The sequence below is a fragment of the Trichechus manatus genome, unplaced genomic scaffold (genome assembly GCF_000243295.1).
Source record: "Trichechus manatus latirostris isolate Lorelei unplaced genomic scaffold, TriManLat1.0 scaffold00035, whole genome shotgun sequence".
Lineage (NCBI taxonomy): Eukaryota > Metazoa > Chordata > Mammalia > Sirenia > Trichechidae > Trichechus > Trichechus manatus.
This window is the reverse complement of record NW_004443971.1, coordinates 19,717,845-19,739,608: the sequence shown is the minus strand read 5'-3', so window position 1 is coordinate 19,739,608 and position 21,764 is coordinate 19,717,845. Positions and strand designations below refer to the sequence as shown.

The following is a 21,764-nucleotide window of genomic DNA, read 5'->3' as shown; positions in this document are numbered from 1 at the left end:
TGCTGTCCTTCCCTTCACATAAGATAATTCTTATCTACTATCTAGTTAGTAAATAACCCTCACCCTCCCTCCCCACCCTTGTAACCATCAAAGAATGTTTTCTTTTGTGTTTAAACCTTTTCTTGAGTTCATATAATAGTGGTCTTATACAATATTTGTCCTTTTGCGACTGACTGAATTCACTCAGCATAATGCCTTTCAGATTCCTCCACGTTATAAGACGTTTCACGGCTTCATCGTTGTTCTTTATTGTTGTGTAATATTCCATTGTGTGGATATACCGTAATTTGTTTATCCATTCGTCTGTTGATGGGCACCTAAGTTGTTCCCATCTTTTTGCTATTGTGAACAGTGCTGCAATGAACACGGGTGTGCCTATATCTATTCATGTGATGGCTCTTATTTCTCTAGGATATATTCCAAGGAGTGGGATAGCTGGATAGTATGGTACTTCTATTTCTAGCTTTTTAAGGAAGAATCAAATTGATTTTCAAAATGGTTATACCATTTTACATTCCCACCAACAGTGTATAAAATAAATAAAACAAAAAAAATTAATTAAATGAACAACTAAAAAAAAAAAGTCAAGGGTTGGAAGATAAATACAGAAAAGTTAAAAATGAGAAACTGTTAAGGCTGGGACAGCAGAGAAAGGCCCAGTTCTACTTTATTCTTTTTTGCATGGTTTGAATTTGTTTGTTTTTAACAATGAGTGTGTTACTTTTTCACCTGAAATAAAACAAAGGAACTGTCAAGTTTTGAAAAAAACAAACAAACAAAAAAAAGAAGTCAGGCAGACTGGACACCAATCTCAACTGGGCTCAGATTCCTCATCTGTGAAGGAAATATAGCAATACCTTCTTCAACATTTATTGAAATGATCAAACGACCACTTAGGTAAAGCCCTTTGCCCAGTGCCTGATCCAGATTTGGGGCTGAATAAATGTTAGTTCCATCCACTCCACTCCTGTTCATTTTCCAGCTCTCAGCTATCATTTCTTCTTGCTGAAAATATACATGGTAGCTCCACTTATCTTTCCCTTTCCTTCGCGGATTCTCTGCCAGCTGAGATACTCAATAAGCATCGTATTATAATTGTGCCTAAAATAATAATAAAATGTTAAGTAGGGCCTAAGGATGTAGTGAATAAATTTTGCACTCTATTTTTAAACATGGAAGCTTTTAGAACGTATTTTGGTTCTTGACTGTGTTCTGGATAGTTGAGGTCACAGAGAAAACCATGGGTACACAGAGAAACTTAAAGCGGCCTCTTAAGCAATGAAAAATGAGGATGGGAAATTTTTGTGAGACAAACGCTGTACTATGACTTGCAGCTATATGCTTTGAACAGTTGTCTCATTTAAGCCTTATGAGATTGCTAAGGAAGGTCTTGATGTATATAGAACATCAGATTTCAAGGAATGGCCTTTCAGCTCCATGAAGACAGTTCTGATGTGCCTTTGTCTATGGTAAACATCCCCATTTTCTTCAAGAAATTCTCTATAGACATGATTTCAAGTAAACTCACTATTATATTGGCTTTTATTATTGGGGTGTGCATCTCGTATCTCTTCTTCTTAAAGGACCCAGAACTAAAACATAAAAAGAATTGAGATAAAATCTGGAGTTATAAAGGGCTTGTCATTTCCTTTGCCCCAGAAGCTATTATTGACTAAGACAGCCCCAGAACCACCATGGAGTCATATTTCAAAGATAAATTGAGTAATCTCTGTAAAAGTAACACATCAACTGTAATATATTCTATAAATATTAATAATAACTATTATTGTTATTATGTTTATTATCAATTGAAACCCATGTCTCATTGGCATCTGATAAACTATGTCTCCTCCATCCAGTTTTTGTTTGTTTAATCTCAGCTGAAAAGAGTTCACCATTCTCCTCAGCTCATGGCATATTGTCTTCTTTAGTTCATGTGAGAATTCTGGCTCATCTGCTTTCTATTCTGTCCAGTTATCCATCATCTACCATTATCTTCTATTTTCCCCGTCCCCCAATCATTTTCCTTACCTTCCTATTAGAAATCACTGTAATATTTTAGATACAGTGACACCTGTGAGAGCCGGGACTCAACAGGACTGCCTTGTTTTTCCGAGCTCACACGTGTTCTGCCTTTGACAGGGTGCAATCTGACCATTTTTCTATCTCTATTAGTGGAAAATATCTGAGTTTTCTTTCTCTGACAGCTTTCTACCTTACACAGGTTCCGACTTTCACAGGTTTTATTGTATATAGACTTAAATTTGCATTTATTCATATAAATTATTAATTTTTGTTTATACATAGGAGCCCTGGTGGTGCAGTGGTTAAGAGCTACAGCTGCTAACCAAAAGATCGACAGTTCTACTCTGTCCTATAGGGTCGCTATGAGTCAGAAATGACTCGTCGGCAACAGATTTTTTAGGTTTATTGTGTTAAAGTCCCCATTTTCTTTCCTCCTTTTTCATCTGGCACCATGCTATTAGCTCTATCCATGGTGCTGGTTGCACATTTATTTCTGCATGCTGCATACAATTCCAGGATATACTTCCCAATGTATTCTGTATGTATATACAGAAAGAGAGAGAGAGCCCTAGTAGTGCCGTGGTTAAGTACTCAGCTACTAACCAAAAGGTCAGAGGTTTGAACCCACCAGCCGCTCTGCAGCAGAAGGATGTGGCAGTCTGCTTCTGTAAAGATAGGGTTGCTATGAGTTGGAATCCACGTGACAGCAGCGGGATATACATATACATATACATACATACATACGTATATATATAGGAGCTCCTGGATAGTGTAAACTGTTAACAAGCTCAGCTGCTAACCGAAAGTTGGAAGTTTGAGTTCATCCAGAAGAACCTCAGAAGAAAGACCTGGTGGTCTACTTCCAAAAAATCAGCCATTGAAAACCTTTTAGAGCACAGTTCTACTCTGACACACATGGGGTCACCATGAGTCAGAATTGACTCGACAGCAACTGGTTGGTCAGTTAGTTACAGGTATGTTTTTAATACATACCCTCATTTCCTATCCTGTCTATACTTTCTCCCCAGGTTTGTTTTGAAGTATAAAATTTAAGGACAAAATGTACAGATTTACATCTTCCCTTTAATAAATTTCTTTTTAGAGTGCATTTTTCAAGATTGTCAAGATCTTTCTGATCCTGCTCACTCCCCTAGCATTCATTAGGATGCTTTCAGGTATAAAGAAAATATGCACCTGAAAATGGATTAAATATTTAGGAATATCTGTTGTTTCACTTAACAAGGGACCCAGTGTTGGTTCTTTTCATATTTTTGTTTTCAAATCCTCAGCATCTTGGCATATTATTTGATTTATCTGTATATGGCTGCAGGATGGCTAATGCAGTTCCAGGAAAACATCTTTATAAGACAATGTCAGGCTAAATGTGCATCTCTTTTTTTTTTTAGTCAGGGAGGAAATTTTTCCCAGCATCCTCCTAGCACAACTCCCTTCAGGTTCCATTGGCCAGAACTGGGACACATGCCCATGACCCAGCTGCAGAGGAGTGTGGGAAATTACATATTTGTTATTTTCATCCTTTATGGTAGGAGATATGTTCTGCCAGTAAGGAAAGCAGTTCGAGATGTGTTGGGGAATGAGTGCTAGGTTGAGAGCCATCATTTCCATGTCAGAGTAGGCGTTATCTTTAACAGTTACTGCTCTTCTCATAAGGAGCCCTGTTGGCACAACAGTGAAGCACTCAGCTGCTAACCAAAAGGCTGGTGGTTAAATCCACACAACAGCTCTGTGGGAGGAAGACCTGGTGATCTGCTTCTGTAAAGATTACAGCCTAGGAAACCCTATGGGGCAGTTCTACTCTGTTCCATTGGGTCACTGTGAGTCAGAAATTGACTTGACAGTACACAACAACAACAAGTCTTCTCAGGTAATATTTTCTTCTTATCTGAAGCTTCCAAGAGACAAGGTCTCAACCTAAAGAAATGTCTCTAATGGCAAGAATTTCAAAATTAGAGCATTTCTAGGGGACTTAGTGACCTCTCAAACTATACTGCCTCATTGAAGCCTCTGTAGGTCCTCAGGTTCCCCTTCAGAAAATGTAAAAAATGTCAAGCACAAATTACTCTAGGTAGATCCCAAACATCTGACATATTCAAATTATTCTGTTGAATAAAATTAAATATTATAATTAAGTCAAGAAAAGCATAGTTAGTTATGAAGGTGGAATGCATGTCCGACAGCCCTATGCAAATAACTCTTGCCACAATCTCAGTTAAGTCTGGTAAAAGCCCCGGCTGTTTTCTTATTTCTTAGTTTTTCTCTCCTTTTCCACTGTTTATATAGATAAACAACAGATTAAGTACACAATACATTTGAAGTTATCAAGAATTTGTTGACCATCATTCCAAAGCAAAACAGAAGAATTAAAAACCAAACCAAAACCAGCATTTCCATTGTTGTAAAGAAAATTAAAATCAAACCCTAATCAATCTTCCATAACAGAAGTTGCCCAAAATGCCAGTTTACATTTAGATTCCCAATATTCATTTTTGCTTGATAGCAGTGCCCATATTCAGTCTTGTGATCATATTAAAATGTACTAGTGTGGGTTAAAAAGGGGAGGCACCACGTGTTAAGCAGGGAGAGGACCTAAGAATACAAGTCTGCTTGGTAAGTAGCACAAATGAGTCTTAACATGCTAAGCCCTGCTGATCCAGCTTGGGAAGAAAACTAAGTCCTCACACTATCCATAGGAGAGGAAGAAGGTGGCATTGAAAAACAAGCCCACATTTTTGGAAATGGTACAAAATCATCAGAAACTCGCTCTGCCAACTGCGTAGGTGTTTGGATGGATGTCTCTTCTTTTACAGAAAAATGTTTGAAGCCAGGACACATGGTTTTCACATTCTAATGGCAATCCTCATAGGTAACTCAGTCATTTCTTTTTACTTAGGTAAGATAATTGGTACTATTGTTAGAGTTTCTAAAATGCTTATTTAACAACTAATGTTTAATGCTATAATAGATATTATTATTGAATATAATGTAGATATGATTATGCACAGAGCCCTTGGTTTGTATATTTAACTTTTTCTTTGTCTTCTATTCATTAAAATAAAGAAAATACTTGAGTCCATTAAAATAGAGAAAAATGAAACTTTCTTTTTTTACACAAATTTTTGTAGAAATAATTTTCTATTAGATATTTCATTAATTATGACTTTCAACAAAATGAGAACATGGAAAAAGTCATTTGCATAGCCAATATTACTTATATTTCAGCATAAAGTCTATGTGCTTTTTAATGCATTAATGTAATGTATTTTGATGAAACTATGGGATATACTGGATAGTAGAAATTTTCCCCATCATGATTATCTTTTAAATAATATCAGATACTGAATTTTTTAAATTTTAGAAAAATAAAATAAAGTGACAGTCTTTAGTTAAAGGAATTGACCTTCCATAAACAAGATGGCAGTAAGCTTAATCTACCCTATATACTATAAATACTTGGACGTAAACAAACCTATTCATTGTCAACTAAAATACCCAATTAAGATGACTGAATGGCACAGGCAATCCCATAAATATTGCATAATCATTTTATCTTGACTGACAGCGGACCTTGTTTTTTGTCCAGTCACAGTCAAATAGCCAATAAAAGAAACTTCAATCTTCTTCCCACTTTTAGTTTTTTGAGTTCATCAAATAAACATATCTGACCTTATTTTACATTGAAGATGTCGATAGAACTGATTTTAAATAAGGTAGAGGCATGAATCATTGTCTATCACTCGATTTTTTATATCTAATTCTGTTTACTGTTGTTCAGACTATTGACTTTAATACAGGCTCTCTCCTCTTCCCCCCCACCCCCATCACGGTAAAATCTAAACCTAGTTTCTCTGTTTATATTTATAAGAAATGCATATCCAAGTTGTTGGTATTTTGTAAAAGATCAAATGCATAAATTTTAGGAATTATAAGAAAACATACAGTGAGCAACAGTGAAGAAAATACCATCATTTGCTGACCAAGGACAAATGAAAAATTCAGTAAATAGTGAGGAAATAAATGGTCCTGTTTCCCCTAATAATCTTACATGTGGACAATTTTAATAGTTCTTTCTAGCTAGTCTTCCTGGCTCTAGTTTCTTCTCACTTCACTCTGTGTTACATACCCCTGTGGAATTGATTATTTGGAGAAACCATGATGGTCTTCTACCTAAGGATTGTCCATTATTCCTTCTTGCCTTCAGAAACAAAACAAAATTTAAAAATACCCTGTAAATTTCCAGATCTTCTGCCATCTGGCTACATCTAACCTTTCTGACTTGATTTCCTTACGTAAATCCTCCGTGCCGAACAGATGGCCAAACTCACTTTCACCTCTAAATGCCTTATGTTTTCCATGATGAGTTCTGTTTTTGTTGCTGCTGTTTTGCTTAGTTGTTTCCACATACAATGACCTCTTTACCAATCTGATGTATACTCAAACCTTTATTAAGTCCTGTCTCTATAAAATATTCCCAGTCCAGCCTAGCCTGAAGAGACAGATCTCTCCAGAGGCTCTGCAGCAGCTATTGCCTATACAATTCACATGGAAACAATTATTCGCTGTCTAGTAATATCTCTTCAGAGCCCTGGTGAGGCAATGTTTAAGAGTTCAGGCTGTAGCCAAAAGATCGGTAGTTCAAATCCACCAGCTGCCCCTTGAAAACCCTGTGGGTCAGTTCTACTCTGCCTTATAAGGTTGCTATGAGTCAAATCAACTCAATGGCAATGAGTTTTTGGTTTGGATATCTCTCAACGTTATCCTGACTTACACTACCATTTAATTTTTCACAAATTTATGTCTGATTTCATTAAATTTGTTGAGGGCAGGGGCTAGTTATTACTCCATGTTATCCACAGCACTTTACACATGGAAAATACTTTGTTTATTTGATTTACTCTATAATATCATATTTTTTTATCTAAAAATTCATGATTATCTCTCATTCAATGCCTTTTCCCCAAACCTTTTCTAAATTTTCTGTTTTCTCTAATGCTCCCTGAGTTTGCTTCTCATATATTATCCTCACTTTCACTGGGAACCTGCTGTATACTGTGTCTTTTCATAGATATGCATTTTGTCACTCCATGATATTGTGTGTTGAGTTCAGGTCTATGTCTTCTACTTTGAATCTCCCACAATCCTCTATGCGGGTAGTATACAGGGTAGGTATTTCGTAAATTTGAGAGAATGCTAAATTGAAGTTTCAAATCAGGAGTCAAGTTATGGGTGTTGTCAAGGACTAAAATGAATTATGAGACAAACCAAAATGCAAAATGTCAAAATAAATACAGATAACAGGCTTCTGGAATGGTGACACATTTACTCTCTTCAAGGGCATGTGAAAATTCTTGAGAAGCAATTTGAAGAAGTGGGTCTGTAAAGAGATTTCTTTGTACAGACTTGCTGCCGTGCTTTGAGTTCCACTCCAACCCTCAAATTTAGGGTTGGGGGCTATGTTCCAACCCCAGGCAGAGTGAGAGTGGCTTCAAGGAGGGCATCAGTCTCACTTAGATGTTTTCCTTTTGGAGGAGAGGGGAAACATAGACTAGATTCTGCAGCTGCCTGAGGAATCTCAAGATGAAATGCTGTGACTATCAGCCTGAGTGCCTAGATGCACACAAATGACAGTGGGCAGTTAAAGCTAAACATTGGATAAATCTGTCCAAACATATATGCAAAAAGAGGGTTTTGGTCTCTGATCCGAAGTATTTTAAATGCGTTATAAAAATATTTAATCACCTTGGGAACGTCATCATTAGTTCATTCATTCAAAAAATTGATTACTAAGTGCCTACTGTGGGCCAGGCACTGTGCTGTGGGTTAGACATGCATTGGTGAAAACAAACAAACAAAAAAGAAAAAACAACAACAACAATGCTCCCGCCCTTGTGGACCACGCAGTCTAATGAGATTCTAGCATTAACTCACTGCCCAAGTAAACCTGTCATGTAGGTAAGGCTATGCAATTTGTGGGGCACTGCATGTGTCCTTACTTTCTAAATGGTCTCTCTCAATGACCACAGTACTACCTGAATTTTGTCACTAGAGGGTCATTCTTTTGGTTATTGCTTTTTAGTAACAGCCAACGATCACTGAGAGCTTATTATATACCAACCAGTGTTATGAGCATTTTACACGCCTTAACTCACTTGATCTAAAAAAAAGCCCTGTGATGTAAATGCTATTGTTAACCTCATTTTGTAGATGAGGAAACTGAGACACAGGAAGTGAGTGTAACTTGCCCAAGGTCACACAGCCAAGCTGGGATTCAGATTCACACTGTAAAGATAGGAGCATTTTGATTAAATTAAACACACACACACACACACACACAAACACATTTGGTCATAGAGTCAAATGATAAAGTAAGACACATATATTAGTAATCACAGCAAATGCACTAAATTTTAAATGAAAAATAGTATCAGATTGGATTTAGAAAACCTAGCTACATACTGCTTACCAGAGACACAACTCTAACAAAAGGTCTTGGAAAGGTCAGAAGTAAAATGATGGGGAAAATAAATCTGCCAGGCAAACACTAGCCAAAAGTAACCAGGATTAGCTATATTAATTGCTGGTAAAATAGATATTAAGACAAAAAGCTTTATAGGAATAAAAGGAGTTGCTATAGCATGGTAAATATTCAACTTAAGAGGGGGATGTTATAATTCTAAATTGATATGCATGAAATAAAGTAGCCACCTGTTTAAAAAAAAACCCATTGTCATCGAGTTGATTATGACCTATAGTGACCTTATAAGACAGAGTGGAACTGCCCCATAGTGTTTCCAAAGAGTGGCTGAGGGATCTGAAGTGACGATCTTTTGGTTAGCAACCAAATGCTTAACCACTGTGCTACCAGGCCTCCTAAAGTATCCACAGTATACATAAACCAAAAATGATAGACTTACAAAGAGAAATAACCAAACCCACCTTTGTAGTGAGATTTCAATGTGCCTCTTCCAATCATTGTTAGCTCAAGCAAGAAAAATATTAGTAAATACATACAACTATATAACATATAGAACCATTCTCCCAACAATTAGAGAACCCACAATCCTCTCAAACATACATGGGATATTTATAAAAATTGAGTACATTCAAGGACACAAAAAGTCTTAAAAAATTTCAAAGAATCTGCTTCACACAGACCTCATTCTCCATCTACCATGTAATTGTTATAAATCAAAAGCAAATAAGTCTAATATATTTGAAAAATATTAATACACTTATAAATAAATCATTGGTGAAAAAGAAATCGTAATGAGAATTTTAAAATATTTAGAACTGAGCAATAATAAATATGCTACAAATGAACACTTACAGGATAGAGCAAAATTTATACAAAGATCATTTAAATACTTGTGTTAAAAATGAAGAAATGGGTTAACCATCCAACTTAAAAATTAGTAAAAGAACAACATATAAATTTAAAGAAAGTAGTAGGAAGTATTGATGCAGTAAAAGTACTGGAGCAAGAATCATGGAATTATAAAACAATACAGAACGAAGAGGCTCAATGAAGGTAAAGATTTTTTATTTTTTTCAAAGCTGGCAAAAATTGAAAAAAATCTTTGGATCAAGGGAAAACATAGCAAAAATAAACAATATTAGGAATAAAAAAGCAGTCATAAATACAGATCTACAGCAGATTTAAAATGTTATAAGGAAATATTACAAACAAGCTTATGGCAATGAATTTGAGAACTTAGATGAAATGGAAAAATTCCTAGAAATATATAACCTAGAATACTGATAGAGAAAAAGATCATCTGAACAGTTCTATAGACATTAATTAAAGGCATTAAATCAGCAATTAAATGTCTTAAAAAGAAAAAGCAGACCCAGCTGGATTTACAGAAGAGTTCTGCCAAACTGAGAGAAATGATCATTTCAATTTATAAAAATCTCTTTTAAACATTTAAAAATTCTTTTAAAACGATGATCCAATTCTTTTAAAATGAATCACTATATGAAGTTCGTTAGAAGGAAGATTCCACATTACAAAGCTTAGTTTCTCCAAATAATCTATTGATGCAATGCAATTCTAATTAAAATGTCATCAAGTTATTTTCATGGACCCTGACAAACTGATTCTAAGATGTATTTGGAAGAACAAAATCTTCAAAATGGCCAAAACACTAGTGAAAAAAAAAAGAACAACAGCAGAAGGAAGACACATTTCCTACCAGATAATAAGAATTACATATGTATAATAATTAAGACAGTGTGGTATTGGGGTTGGTGTAAATTAATTTTCAAATGAGACAAAATAGACAGCCCAGAAAAAGATTGACTTGATGTATAACAGAAGTAACGTTAAAGAATAGCAGAGAAAGTAATACTCTTCAATAAATGGTGTGGTAACTATTGCATGTAGAAGATGAAATTGAATCCCCACCTCAAGTCATATACAACAAGGCAAAGTCTCTGTCTTCAGGATGCAAGCACGCCCCGTTCTACACTCTACCTAAGAAAAGGCACCAGTTTCACACAATTTGGAGTTTGCCAAAAGAAAGATGGTGAAATCTTGAAATGAAGTATATCATTTGTGAGAAAACAATTTAGAAATGTATCTTTACCTAGTTATTTCTACTGTCTGAAAAATACAACTTAACAATTTCAGCTGGGTTATTATAACTGCCTATTTTCTTCCACTTTAGTTCTAGTAATTTCTCCAGCTAATAACTGCTAATATCCATAGAATATCACACATACAACAAGCCATTACAGTTTATTAAGAAATTAGAAATGCAGTGTATACTGGACAACAATTGAGCAAGAAGTTAAAAGTCCTGGATTCTGGATTTGCACCCTATTAATGGTCTTGTGGTCGTGGATAAAGCAAAAATCATTAATCTATTCATGTCTTCATTCTTCATGGAACAAAAGCACTTTGGATGGTTACTGGGTATCCAGCACTGTAGCAGGCATCAGGGAATGAGAGATGAGTTCAAACAAGTCACATTTTTCAAGTATCTACTTTGTTCCAGGCACTGTTCTAGGCACTTCCAAATACAATAACACAGTGAGCAAAGCAGATGGTATCACCCTTGTTTTACACATGAAGAGACTGGTACTCAAGGAAGTGAAGACTCGTCCAAAGTGATACAACTAATAAATGTTAGACCAGGAGTTTGGCACCAGACTCCCGGACTCAAATTCGGTGCCTTAGCAAATATCCCAGAGTAGATTCACTCAAAGAGCCTTTACAAAACATTTAAAACTCCACAGATATGCAGAAAGGGTATGGCAGCACGGACAACAAAGTGGTTCTTTAACTATTTCAGCAAAGGAGGATGGGTCAGAGAAAGTCTTCATAAGTAAAAGGTATTATTTGAGTTTTCCAAGGAGGCCTGGTCACACAACAGTTAAGCACTCAGCTGCTAACCAAAAGGTTGGCAGATTGAACCTACCCAGTGACTCTGTGGACAAAGACCTGGAGATCCTTTCCTGTAAAGATTATAGCCTAGAAAACCCTATGGGACAGTTCTACTCTGTCACATGGGGTCACTATGAGTCAATATCAACTCAATAGCATCTAACAACAACAGCAATTTCAGTTTGCTGGATGAGAAGGGGAGAAGAAGGAGCTGTGCCTCAACCCTTTGCTTTCTTCATCCAGACTCATCAATCAGATTAGGTCACTTCTCATTATCTGCAGAGGAGTAAGGGAGGGGACAGCGAGAGAGTCAGGAGTGTTAAAAGTGGTAAATCTCTCTCTACATGGAAGAAAATACATTGGAGAACTATTTCCTCTCAGGCTGGTTTAAAAAATATGGATATATTAGTCTTTCATATTAGAGATGCTATGCCAGTCCCCAAAGTAAAAGCTTCTTAAGGAATTTTCAAGGGTAAATTCGACCATATGCTATTTTAGATTTATGAATTAATTTCAAACTCTAATCCCTGTATAAAATAAGACTCCACTAGTATGTATAACAAGCAAAGTTTGTGGCCACCCCTCCCCACCAAGAAGTTATTGAAACCCTTAACCCAGTGTGAGTTAAAGGGATTATGTTTGTTTTTATTGGGTCTGATTTTTTCTTCTGCTTTCATCACCTGTTTATTGTTGACCTTCTTTGTGCCTCTCGTTATCATTCCTTCCCGGACTGTGGTAGAATTGCTGTTTTCTTCTAGTAGGACCTTATTTTACTTTATCTTTAGTTTGTCAGTCTGTATTTGCTTCAATTGAAAGTTTAAATAAACATAATAGAAAAGCTGTATTTCTAAGGATATTGTCTACATCCAACTCATGCTTCTGGATGCCTTTCCAAGTCACTTTTCATTGGAATTGACATCTCTCTGCTTGTGCGTTGCCGTACTTTCTGTCTGTTGGATCAGAGATCGGTTGATCTGCTGTACTGAGGCTGCTAGAAAAGTTTTATACTCTTCTCTTTTTTGTTGCAAAAGCTGTTTTTCTATTATACCGTGTTTAGCAAAGATAATCAGTTGGACACAGTCTTGAATTGTATGAAACTTTCGGTATATTGTTACTAAACACGTCATGTGGCCACAGCAGCCTGGGTTGCTTGTTTGTTGTCTTACCGTTTCACGTAGACAAAGGCATAGAGTCATGAGTGAACTTGATGCGTTACAGAAACTAGATAGAAATTTCTGATTAGAGCGTCCACTACATAAATGGAGAGGGAGACTGGAGTGTTATTTTAGGGTCACATTGTATAAGTGCTTTCGATTTGAAAGGTCAGTCTTCTTAAGCCTTAGTGTCTTCTGTGAAAGAGGTCTAAGATTATCTGCCTTGAAAATCTCAGTAGATATGATGAGCATAAATAAATAATGTAGATGAAGTTGGTAAAACCATAAAGTGCAAACCATGTGTAAAGTTTTGTTATCACTGTTTGTTCATTTGAACATCATTGGAAAAACAATGACCATCACTCTTAAAAAGTGTTCTGTTTCTTCTTGTGGATTTGATTAAATGAATCATCATAATTTTCTAATTAGATATCTTCCTTTTACTTGAAATTAGGAAAAAGAGTAAGCAAAAAAAGGGAATTAAAAAATATAAGCAGGAGCTGTTATGGAATACAGTTCACAGTTCATGGGGTTGAGGAAATGGGACTTTCCTTCTACTGACCTCTGAAGCCCTCCATGGTAGTCTAGACTGTCTATACATCTGGCAAACTTTGGTTTTAGGGGTTATGGGGAGCTACAAATAAGATAGAAGGCAAAATCACTGTTTCCAAGTGGAATAGAATGAAATTAACAGCCTAGAACAGGATAAACAATATCTGAGAAAGGATTTCCCAAATAATAATTTGTACCTAACATCACTGCCAAGAGCAATCCTTTTCCTTAATCATTTTTATAACATCAGTGCTTTATGTGCATCTCACATGATAGCTAACCTGGGCCAACCACTGTATTTGACGAATTATCTGCTTCTAGAGGAAGAATCCAAGATCTGCCATGACCTTACTTCTTCTCAAAACACATATGCAAGATGATATAATCTATTTTAAAGCCCCTCAATGACTATTTACATGTACCCTTATTACAGTCCTAAATATAATCTACGTCTTCACTTCCACAAAATCACACATGAAAATTATGTAAAACTTCTATTTCTGATCTGAATATATGTAATTCCAGTCAATTCTTTATTATGTTACAGGAATCCACTGTGAAGAGGACATCAATGAATGCTCTTCAAACCCTTGCCAAAACGGTGGTACTTGTGAAAACTTGCCTGGCAATTATACTTGTCATTGCCCATTTGGTAACTATTCCGGAACATTTTTTGGAGGAGAGGACTGTTCTGATATTCTCCTGGGCTGTTCCCATCACCAATGCCTCAGTAATGGACTATGCATCCCTCACTTCCAAAATGGCCAGCATGGATTCAGCTGCCTTTGTCCATCCGGCTACACGGGGTCACTATGTGAAATTAGCACCACACTTTCCTTTGAGGGCAATGGCTTCCTGTGGGTCACAGGTGACTCAGTAACAACCAAGAACTCAGTTTGTAACACAGCCCTTAGGTTTCAGACTGTTCAGCTAATAGCACTTCTACTTTTCCGAGGTGACAGGGACACGTTTGTAAAGCTTGAGTTGCTAAATGGTCACATTCACTTATCAATTCAAGTCAATAATCAGTCCAAGGTGCTTCTGTACATTTCCCACAACACCAGCGATGGAGAGTGGCATTCAGTGGAGGTAACGTTTGCAGAGGCTGTGACCCTCACCTTACTGGACAACTCCTGTGCAGAGAAATGCATCGCTAAAGCGCCTTCTCCATTTGGAAGGGATCAACCAATATGCACTTTTCGAAACTCGTTTTTGGGTGGTTTACCAATAGAAAAGACCAGCAATGGTGATGTTCTGATTAACACTTATCCTATACTATCCGCACCTTCATTTGTAGGCTGTCTCCAAGACATTAAGATTGATTTGAATCACATTACTTCGGAGAACATTTCATCCAGCTCGTCATTAAACGTCAAGCCAGGCTGCATGAGAAAGGATTGGTGTGAAAACCAACCTTGTCAAAATAGAGGACGCTGCATCAACCTGTGGCTTGGTTACCAGTGTGATTGCCACAGGCCCTACAGAGGCCTCAACTGTCTGAGAGGTGAGAGAAGGCTGGGCGCCCAGGAGCGCTATGGCTCAGAGCAGAGCAGCAACCACAAAAACAGCCAGTCGGCTTCACCCATTATGAAACACAATGACCCCTCAGGACCTCTGCTGCTGGCTTCCCACTGCTGAGAAAAAAGAATAGGGTAGCAGTATGCATTAATTAATTTCGAGTGGATCTGTGAGACATCAGGGTTCAATCCTGCAAAGAAGTAAAAAAATAAGCTGATAGCAGCTATGCAAGTGTGATTTTCATCTTGGAGTTTATACAAAGCTGTTACAATTTTACCATTTGCTGGGCACCAGATTATTGTAAATCTTGTTTGAAAGTGAAATAATCTTTTAGAGTAAAAGACTTTAGACACGAAACTAGTCAATACCAAGTCCAAGCAAAATGTCTTAGGCATATTAGGTTCTCAGTTAATAATCGTTTCCTTGCTCTCCTTTCTATGCCATTTGAACTTGCTCCAAAATTATGTTTAAGTTAAGCACTTTTACAAACCAACGTTATTCAAAAGTATATTTTGCAGGGTTGCATTGGAAAAACATATTCTAGGTAGGTATCTTAAAAGGAAAGAAATGAGAGAGAGAAAGAAAAGCAAAACATGGAAAGTCACAACAGTGAAACTTGATAGATGCTATAAAGTAATTGATCGAATTTCCCTAGCAAACTACAGCTTGAAATCTATTTCAAAATCTGTTACTTCCAACATCATTCCAGAGATTGCTGTTGATAGTGATCAATACGTACCTGTCTCTTTTTATTATTATCATGTATTGACAAAGTCTGAGAGGTAAATGCAACAGACTGCTTTGAAGTTCAGCTGTAAGTCACTCCCAGATTTAAGAGTAACTAGAAGTAGGACATCTGGTAAATAGTCTTCTCTGCTTTATATGAAGTCAAATTAAAACCAGTCTTCGCCTAAACCCTTACTCCCATGTATGAATTGGTAAGAATTATTAGAAACTATTCATGAGTTTCCCCCCGACCACAATATTCATTACAAGTCATGGACCTGTTTGACAATGAAATATGGCATCTACAGACTCTATGTAATATTTTAAATGGAATGTCGAGTTGTTTCATGATTTTTTTAAAGGAGAAGAAGGGAAATTATGCTGAGGCAATGTTCACTTTTTGAAGAAAAATTTAATTGACTCAAGGCAATATTTTTACTACATATACAAAATAACAAACAGATGCTGACTCACTTTGACTGGCTTCCAGATGCAGTGACCCATGCGGTTAAAACTGACCACGGTGATGCTAACTGTCCTAGCAAATAGATTCAAGGGATGCTAGTCCAGTGGGCTCTGGTTTTCTTTGGTTTATTTTTTCCAACTTGGAAAATCATGAACTTTTTCAACCAAGTTCCTGAATTGCTCACCCTTCCCCCCTACCCTTCAGTTTCCTTATTCCTCACACTATTTGCAACTCTTTAAGCCTCATGAAAAATGCTTGGCTTCAAATGATTACTTTATAGGGAGGAATTTCTATAAAATCTTTTCTTCCTGAAAATTCTTGGTGTAAGTTTAAGGAAAATGATATTTTCCATATCACCTCTTAGTCATCAAATTAAAATATTCTGTATTTGCTACCATCTATGAAGAGTATTAACTGGGGAGTTATACCCATCACAAAAGATAATTATAAGCCTTAATGAAAACATGGAGTGTTTGTACATGTTACACATACAGAAGGGAGGCGAGTACTCAAAAGCACCAAATTCATAATTTACCCAATTCATAATTTTGGCTCAGTGTTTCCCAGCCTTGGTCCTTGCAATGAACAAGCCGACTGGAGAGAGGATTTAGTTGGCTGACAAAACATGAAAGTCTTAGGGACTCCCAATGTCTCAATACTTAGTTCCCAGAACTTTCTGCAAAGTCATCTCAGCATAGCTTAGGTTGACTGTGTATAAGAACATGGAGCTTTCACACTTCTCTTCTTAATAAGCACATTCTCCCTTTGAAGAGTGTTCGATTTGCAGAGGCAATTTACATGTTTTTAGCCATACACCTAGAATTTGTGAGTCTCATACCCTTAGAATTACAGTCTCTTAGATATAGAAGAAGCAGCCCTGGTAGCACAGTGGTTAAGTGCTAGACTCCCAACCAAAAGGTCAGTAGTTCAAGTCCACCAGTCCCTCTGCGGGAGAAAGATGTGGCAGGCTGCTTCTGTAAAGATTTACAGTCTTGGAAACTCTATGGGGCAGTTTTACTCTGTCCTATAGTATCGCTGTGAGTCGGAATCAACTCCACAGCAATGGGTCAGGCATAGAAGAGGTTTCATTCCATGACTTAATTTTTTACACTGTTGTGCCTGCCCAGTGTAGTGGTCCAAACCTCTGCTTAAATGTCTCCAGGAATGGAGAACTCACTTCTTTTATCTTGCCAGAAATTTCCAACAAGTGTTTTCTTATATTGGATTTAGATATGATTATCCACAGCTTTCATTCATTGACAGTATTTTAACTCTTGAAGCCATACTAATAAAAATCTTACATCTTTTTCTACATCTGAAGCAAATGTAAGAAAATTTGAAATTGAAATCTTACATTTGAAGAAAAGTATTTTGTACCATCCATGCCATCACTTCTACATGCTAAACATCTCCAGGTTTTCATAATATTTTCCATATGACATAGTTTTCAGACATTTCATCAGCTGATTTCTTTCTCTGGAATAAAGTCACATATCTGTATTTCTCCTACAATGTGCCTAGATGCGGCCTGGCAATACAGAGTAGCTTATGACTGTAACTTATCTCATTCCAGGTAATGTTCTTATATTTTCCAGCCTAAGATTACATTTACCTTTTGGCAGCCACATTCCAAAACTGGTTCACTTTGAGTCATTCTCACTCATGGTGCCACAGAGTCCTATTTCTCCCACCCTAAACCAGAGAAGAAATTTAAATCTCAGTTACTTTTATTTCTTCTTATAAAATTTTATCTTGTATTCCGTCAATCATTAAAACTTGTTGAAATTAGTTTTCATTTGTAGGTGTTGTCCCTCTTCATGACATGTCAATAACAAATGTGAGAATCATCGCTTCCATGTCTACAGCCAAGTCACGTGTGGCTTCAGGTCTTTCTGACATCATTTAGCAAATCACACACTCTGACTCCTTGCTTGTGATTTCTGAAGAAGAATAGGGTTGCTGGAGAGTTGAGCTTCTGAGGGAAAAAAAGAAAACAGTTTTTTTGTCCTGTCTGTCTTTTAATCTGGATCCACAAAGTGATGCTTCAGGCATGCTAGAATGACCAGCAGGGACCCCACACCCCTGAGGCGGAGGGATTCAGTGCATATACCCAAACCTCAGGACCTTCAAGAGCCAAGTTTTCTTATTATTTTATCTCATATGAAAGTGCTGCCATGTATTCAGAGATTTTAACCTCTTCAAAGTGGTTATTTTATCTATCAGTACACTTTGAAAGCTACCTGTAGTTGCCTGGAGCAGGTGGTCTCCAAATGCAGATTCAAAATGCAGTGTTCCTGTAGGAAATCAAGTCAGAGTTCTGAAAATAAAGACTTTTATGCAGGAGGTCTTACAACACAGATGGTTGCCTAAGAAGTCTCACTATAGTTCAGCTAAACTCATATGTCTTACCTTCACCCAAACTTCAACTGGACCACAAGATAACATTTAAACGAGCCTGAATACATTGAGTTTTTTTTTTTTTTTTTTAATTCAGACTGGGATATAAAAACTTGAAGATGGCAGTATCTTTAAGACAATGCTCTTGTAGAGTTCACCAATGACCTCTAGACTGCAAAATTCAATGGTCATTTGACAGTCCTGGTCTGACCTGACCTATCAGCAGCAAATGACACAGTTGAACACTCCCCACTCCTGAAAAATCTTTCAGTACTAAGTTATGGGACATTACCCTTTCTTGATTCTCCTCCTATCTCACTGGGTGCCCTTTCTTCATCTCCTTTACCTCTAAATGCCTAGTGGTTAGATGGTCAGTTCTTGGACCTCTTCTTTTCTCTCTATATATTCACTTCCTTGGTGATTTCATACAGTCTTTTGACTTTAACTACCACATATACACTGATAAATCCAAAAGTATTGTTGCAAGCCCATAATATCTCCCCTGAACATCTATATCCACTTGCCCACTGGACAGTTCCACCTGAATATCTAAATTTAAAAAAAAAAGTTTCTGTTGAGTTGATTCCAACTCATGGTGATCCTATGTGTTACCGAGTACAAATGCTCCATAGGATTTTCTTGGCTGTAATATTTACAGAAGCAAATCAGCAGGCTTTTATTTCGTGGCACTGCTGTGTGGGCTTGAACCACCAACTTTGAGGTTAGCAGTTGATTGCAAACCACTTGCACCACCCAGGACCTTCAGGCTATCTAACAGGAATCTCAGTTTAAAATGTACTCCTGGTTCCCACCCTGCAATCTGGGCCTTCTTTCTTTTTCTTTCTCATCTCTGCAAATAGAAATTCTGCTTCTAGTTGGTTGGGCCAAAATCTTGGAGATGGACTTCCCCCAGAAAGTCCTGTTGGTTCTACCTTCAAAATATTACCAAATTCTGACCTCTTCTCACCATCTCCACCTTTACCACTGTTCATCATCACCCATCATTTCTCTCCTGAATTATTGCAATAATATTCCTACTTTTTTAAGGTCTTTGCTCGAATGTCACATCCTCTGCAAGTCCCTCATTTTCTACTCTATTTAAAATTGTCCATCCCAACTCCCTGCTCTCCCTATTCCCTTTCTCTGTCTGCCTTATTTTATACCAAAGGTCTTATCGGCATCTGACGTATTATATAGTTTGCTTCTTTATCTCTCTCTTGTCCATGTCCACCACAATTCGAATATATGCTTTATGAGGGCAGGAATTTTTGTTTGTTTTGTTCATAATATATCACAAATGCTTTTAATGTCAGGGATCATTTTTAGTCATGTGAAGAATTTTCTTGACATGATGTACATTGATGGTATTGCAACATTAGTGTATTACTACTACCTCTGACCTCAGAAATGCTGGGAGGGTTCAATACTCAATTTTGCCCACTCAGTACTTCTCTGTTTCCCATGCCTGTACGTCCTCCAACCAAGGCTACAGATTGAGTGACTGTTCCTCTTCCTTTCCCAAACTTAACTTCTTTGCCTCTTATCATTATTTGGGATAGTCATCTCAAAGGAGGATTTGCTAATCCAATTCTTGATTTCCGCTCTTTACAAAGTGACATTAGGCTTGATGACATGTTTGTTGCAGCATGCCTGTAAATAGAAAAGATGACAACTGTCTTAACAGTGTGCTTATGGATGCTGCAGATAGAGCTTTTGTCCCCTAAATTTCCCCTACCTACTCCAAGTACGTAGTGTCTGATACTCCATCACTAAGCCGCAGCTCTTCAGGGAGGTGAAGGAGAGGTTCTTCAGTTTATCTATGCAGAGATCTTCTCCGTCTCTTTTGTGATAAATGGACCTCAACTATCGACTCCTTGTCACCCATAATACATAAGTAAAATGCACAAATGCTTCCATAAATTCAGAAATAACACCAAGTAGAAAAAAGACATGATATAAGCATACAGGTTACTTTCTACTCTGGCACATCAATAAAAATATAGTGATTTTCAGGTTGAAACTCAGAAGTTCAGAAAATGAGGTCAAATTCACATACTATTGAATAAGCCTGTCCTGAACTCAAAAAAGTAGGTATGTTATTTTCATCTTCTGCTCCTTCTTGCTTGTGAGATTTAAGACGTTTCTTCTTTGTTTCTTCTCCCCTATTTTGATATTAAAGAGTATGTGGCAGGCAGATTTGGCCAGGCTGACTCCACTGGATATGCTGCTTTTAAACTTGACAAGAGTTACGGAGAGAACTTCACTCTCTCCATGTTTGTTCAAACACGTCGACCATCAGGCTTACTTCTAGCTTTGGAAAACAGCACCTATCAATATATCCGTGTCTGGCTAGAGCATGGCAGACCAGCAATGCTGACTCCAAGTTCTCCCAAATTAGTAGTAAGATTTGTTCTTAATGATGGAAATGTCCACTTGGTATCTTTGAAAATTCGGCCAAATAAAATTGAACTATATCAGTCTTCACAACATCTAGGATATATTTCTTCTCCTACATGGAACATCCGAAAAGGAGATGTCATCTACATTAGCGGCCTGCCTGACAGGCAAAAGACTGAAGTCAATGGTGGGTTCTTCAAAGGCTGTATCCAAGATTTAAGATTAAACAACGAAAATCTGGAATTCTTCCCAAATTCAACCAGCGATAAAACCCACAATCCAATTCTTGTCAATGTTACTCGAGGCTGTCCTGGAGACAACATCTGCAAGGTAAGATTATTCATACCAACTATTTCCATATTCTATGCTAAATTTTTACTTTAACTGTACCTATTTATTAAAACTATTCTTTGTATATGAAGATGATGTTACTAGCCCACCAGCAATAGGATAATACTTTGTCAATATTTTCCAAGTTGTACTGAGGGACTTACATTGAGTCATAAAATCATGGCGGCATTGGTGGTTCAATGTTAGAATTCTCCCCTTCCACACGGGCGTCCTGGGTGCTGTTTCCAGCCCATGTACCTGTCTGTCAGTGGAGGCTTTCATGTTGCTATGGTCCTGAACAGGTTTCAGCAGAGCTTCCAGACTGACAGACTGGGAAGAAAGGCCTGGCAATCTACCTCCTAAAATCAGCCAGTGAAAACCCTATGAGTCACAACAGTCCTTTCCACAATCAGTCATGGGTATGGCACAGGACAGGGCAGTGCTTCGTTCCATTGTGCATTGGGCTCCATGAGTCAGGGGCCAACTAGACTGCAGCTAATAACAACAATAATAAAAACATGGCCTTGTCCTTATTGGCATCATGGTCTATTTAACCAACCAAGACCCCTCCAGCTGCATACTTCCCTGACCTCCATAACAACCAAATTACTCAAGGAGTAATAGTATTTTATTTTCTTAAACCCTTAATGGCAGCCCAGAGATTTAACTGTGTTACTACTTTTTGGGAGACACCATTAACTTTATTTTAAATGTCCACCTACTGTTTTGTACTTCTATTAAGCCAACAAGAAAAAATAAACTGAGAGATAGCTTTCCTATGGTAGCTGGATTTGAA

At 37.2% G+C, this 21,764-nt stretch overlaps 1 protein-coding gene across 1 annotated transcript in view; it reads left to right on the top strand.

Annotated features, from left to right (window-relative positions):
- CRB1 (crumbs cell polarity complex component 1) overlaps positions 1 to 21,764 on the top strand; it is a 176,721-nt gene that overhangs the window by 96,999 nt on the left and 57,958 nt on the right. The window contains exons 6-7 of the mRNA XM_004375361.1: positions 13,682 to 14,638; positions 20,421 to 20,968. Of these exons, the coding sequence (XP_004375418.1) occupies positions 13,682 to 14,638; positions 20,421 to 20,968 (1,505 nt within the window). The remainder of the gene's footprint in view (positions 1 to 13,681; positions 14,639 to 20,420; positions 20,969 to 21,764) is intronic.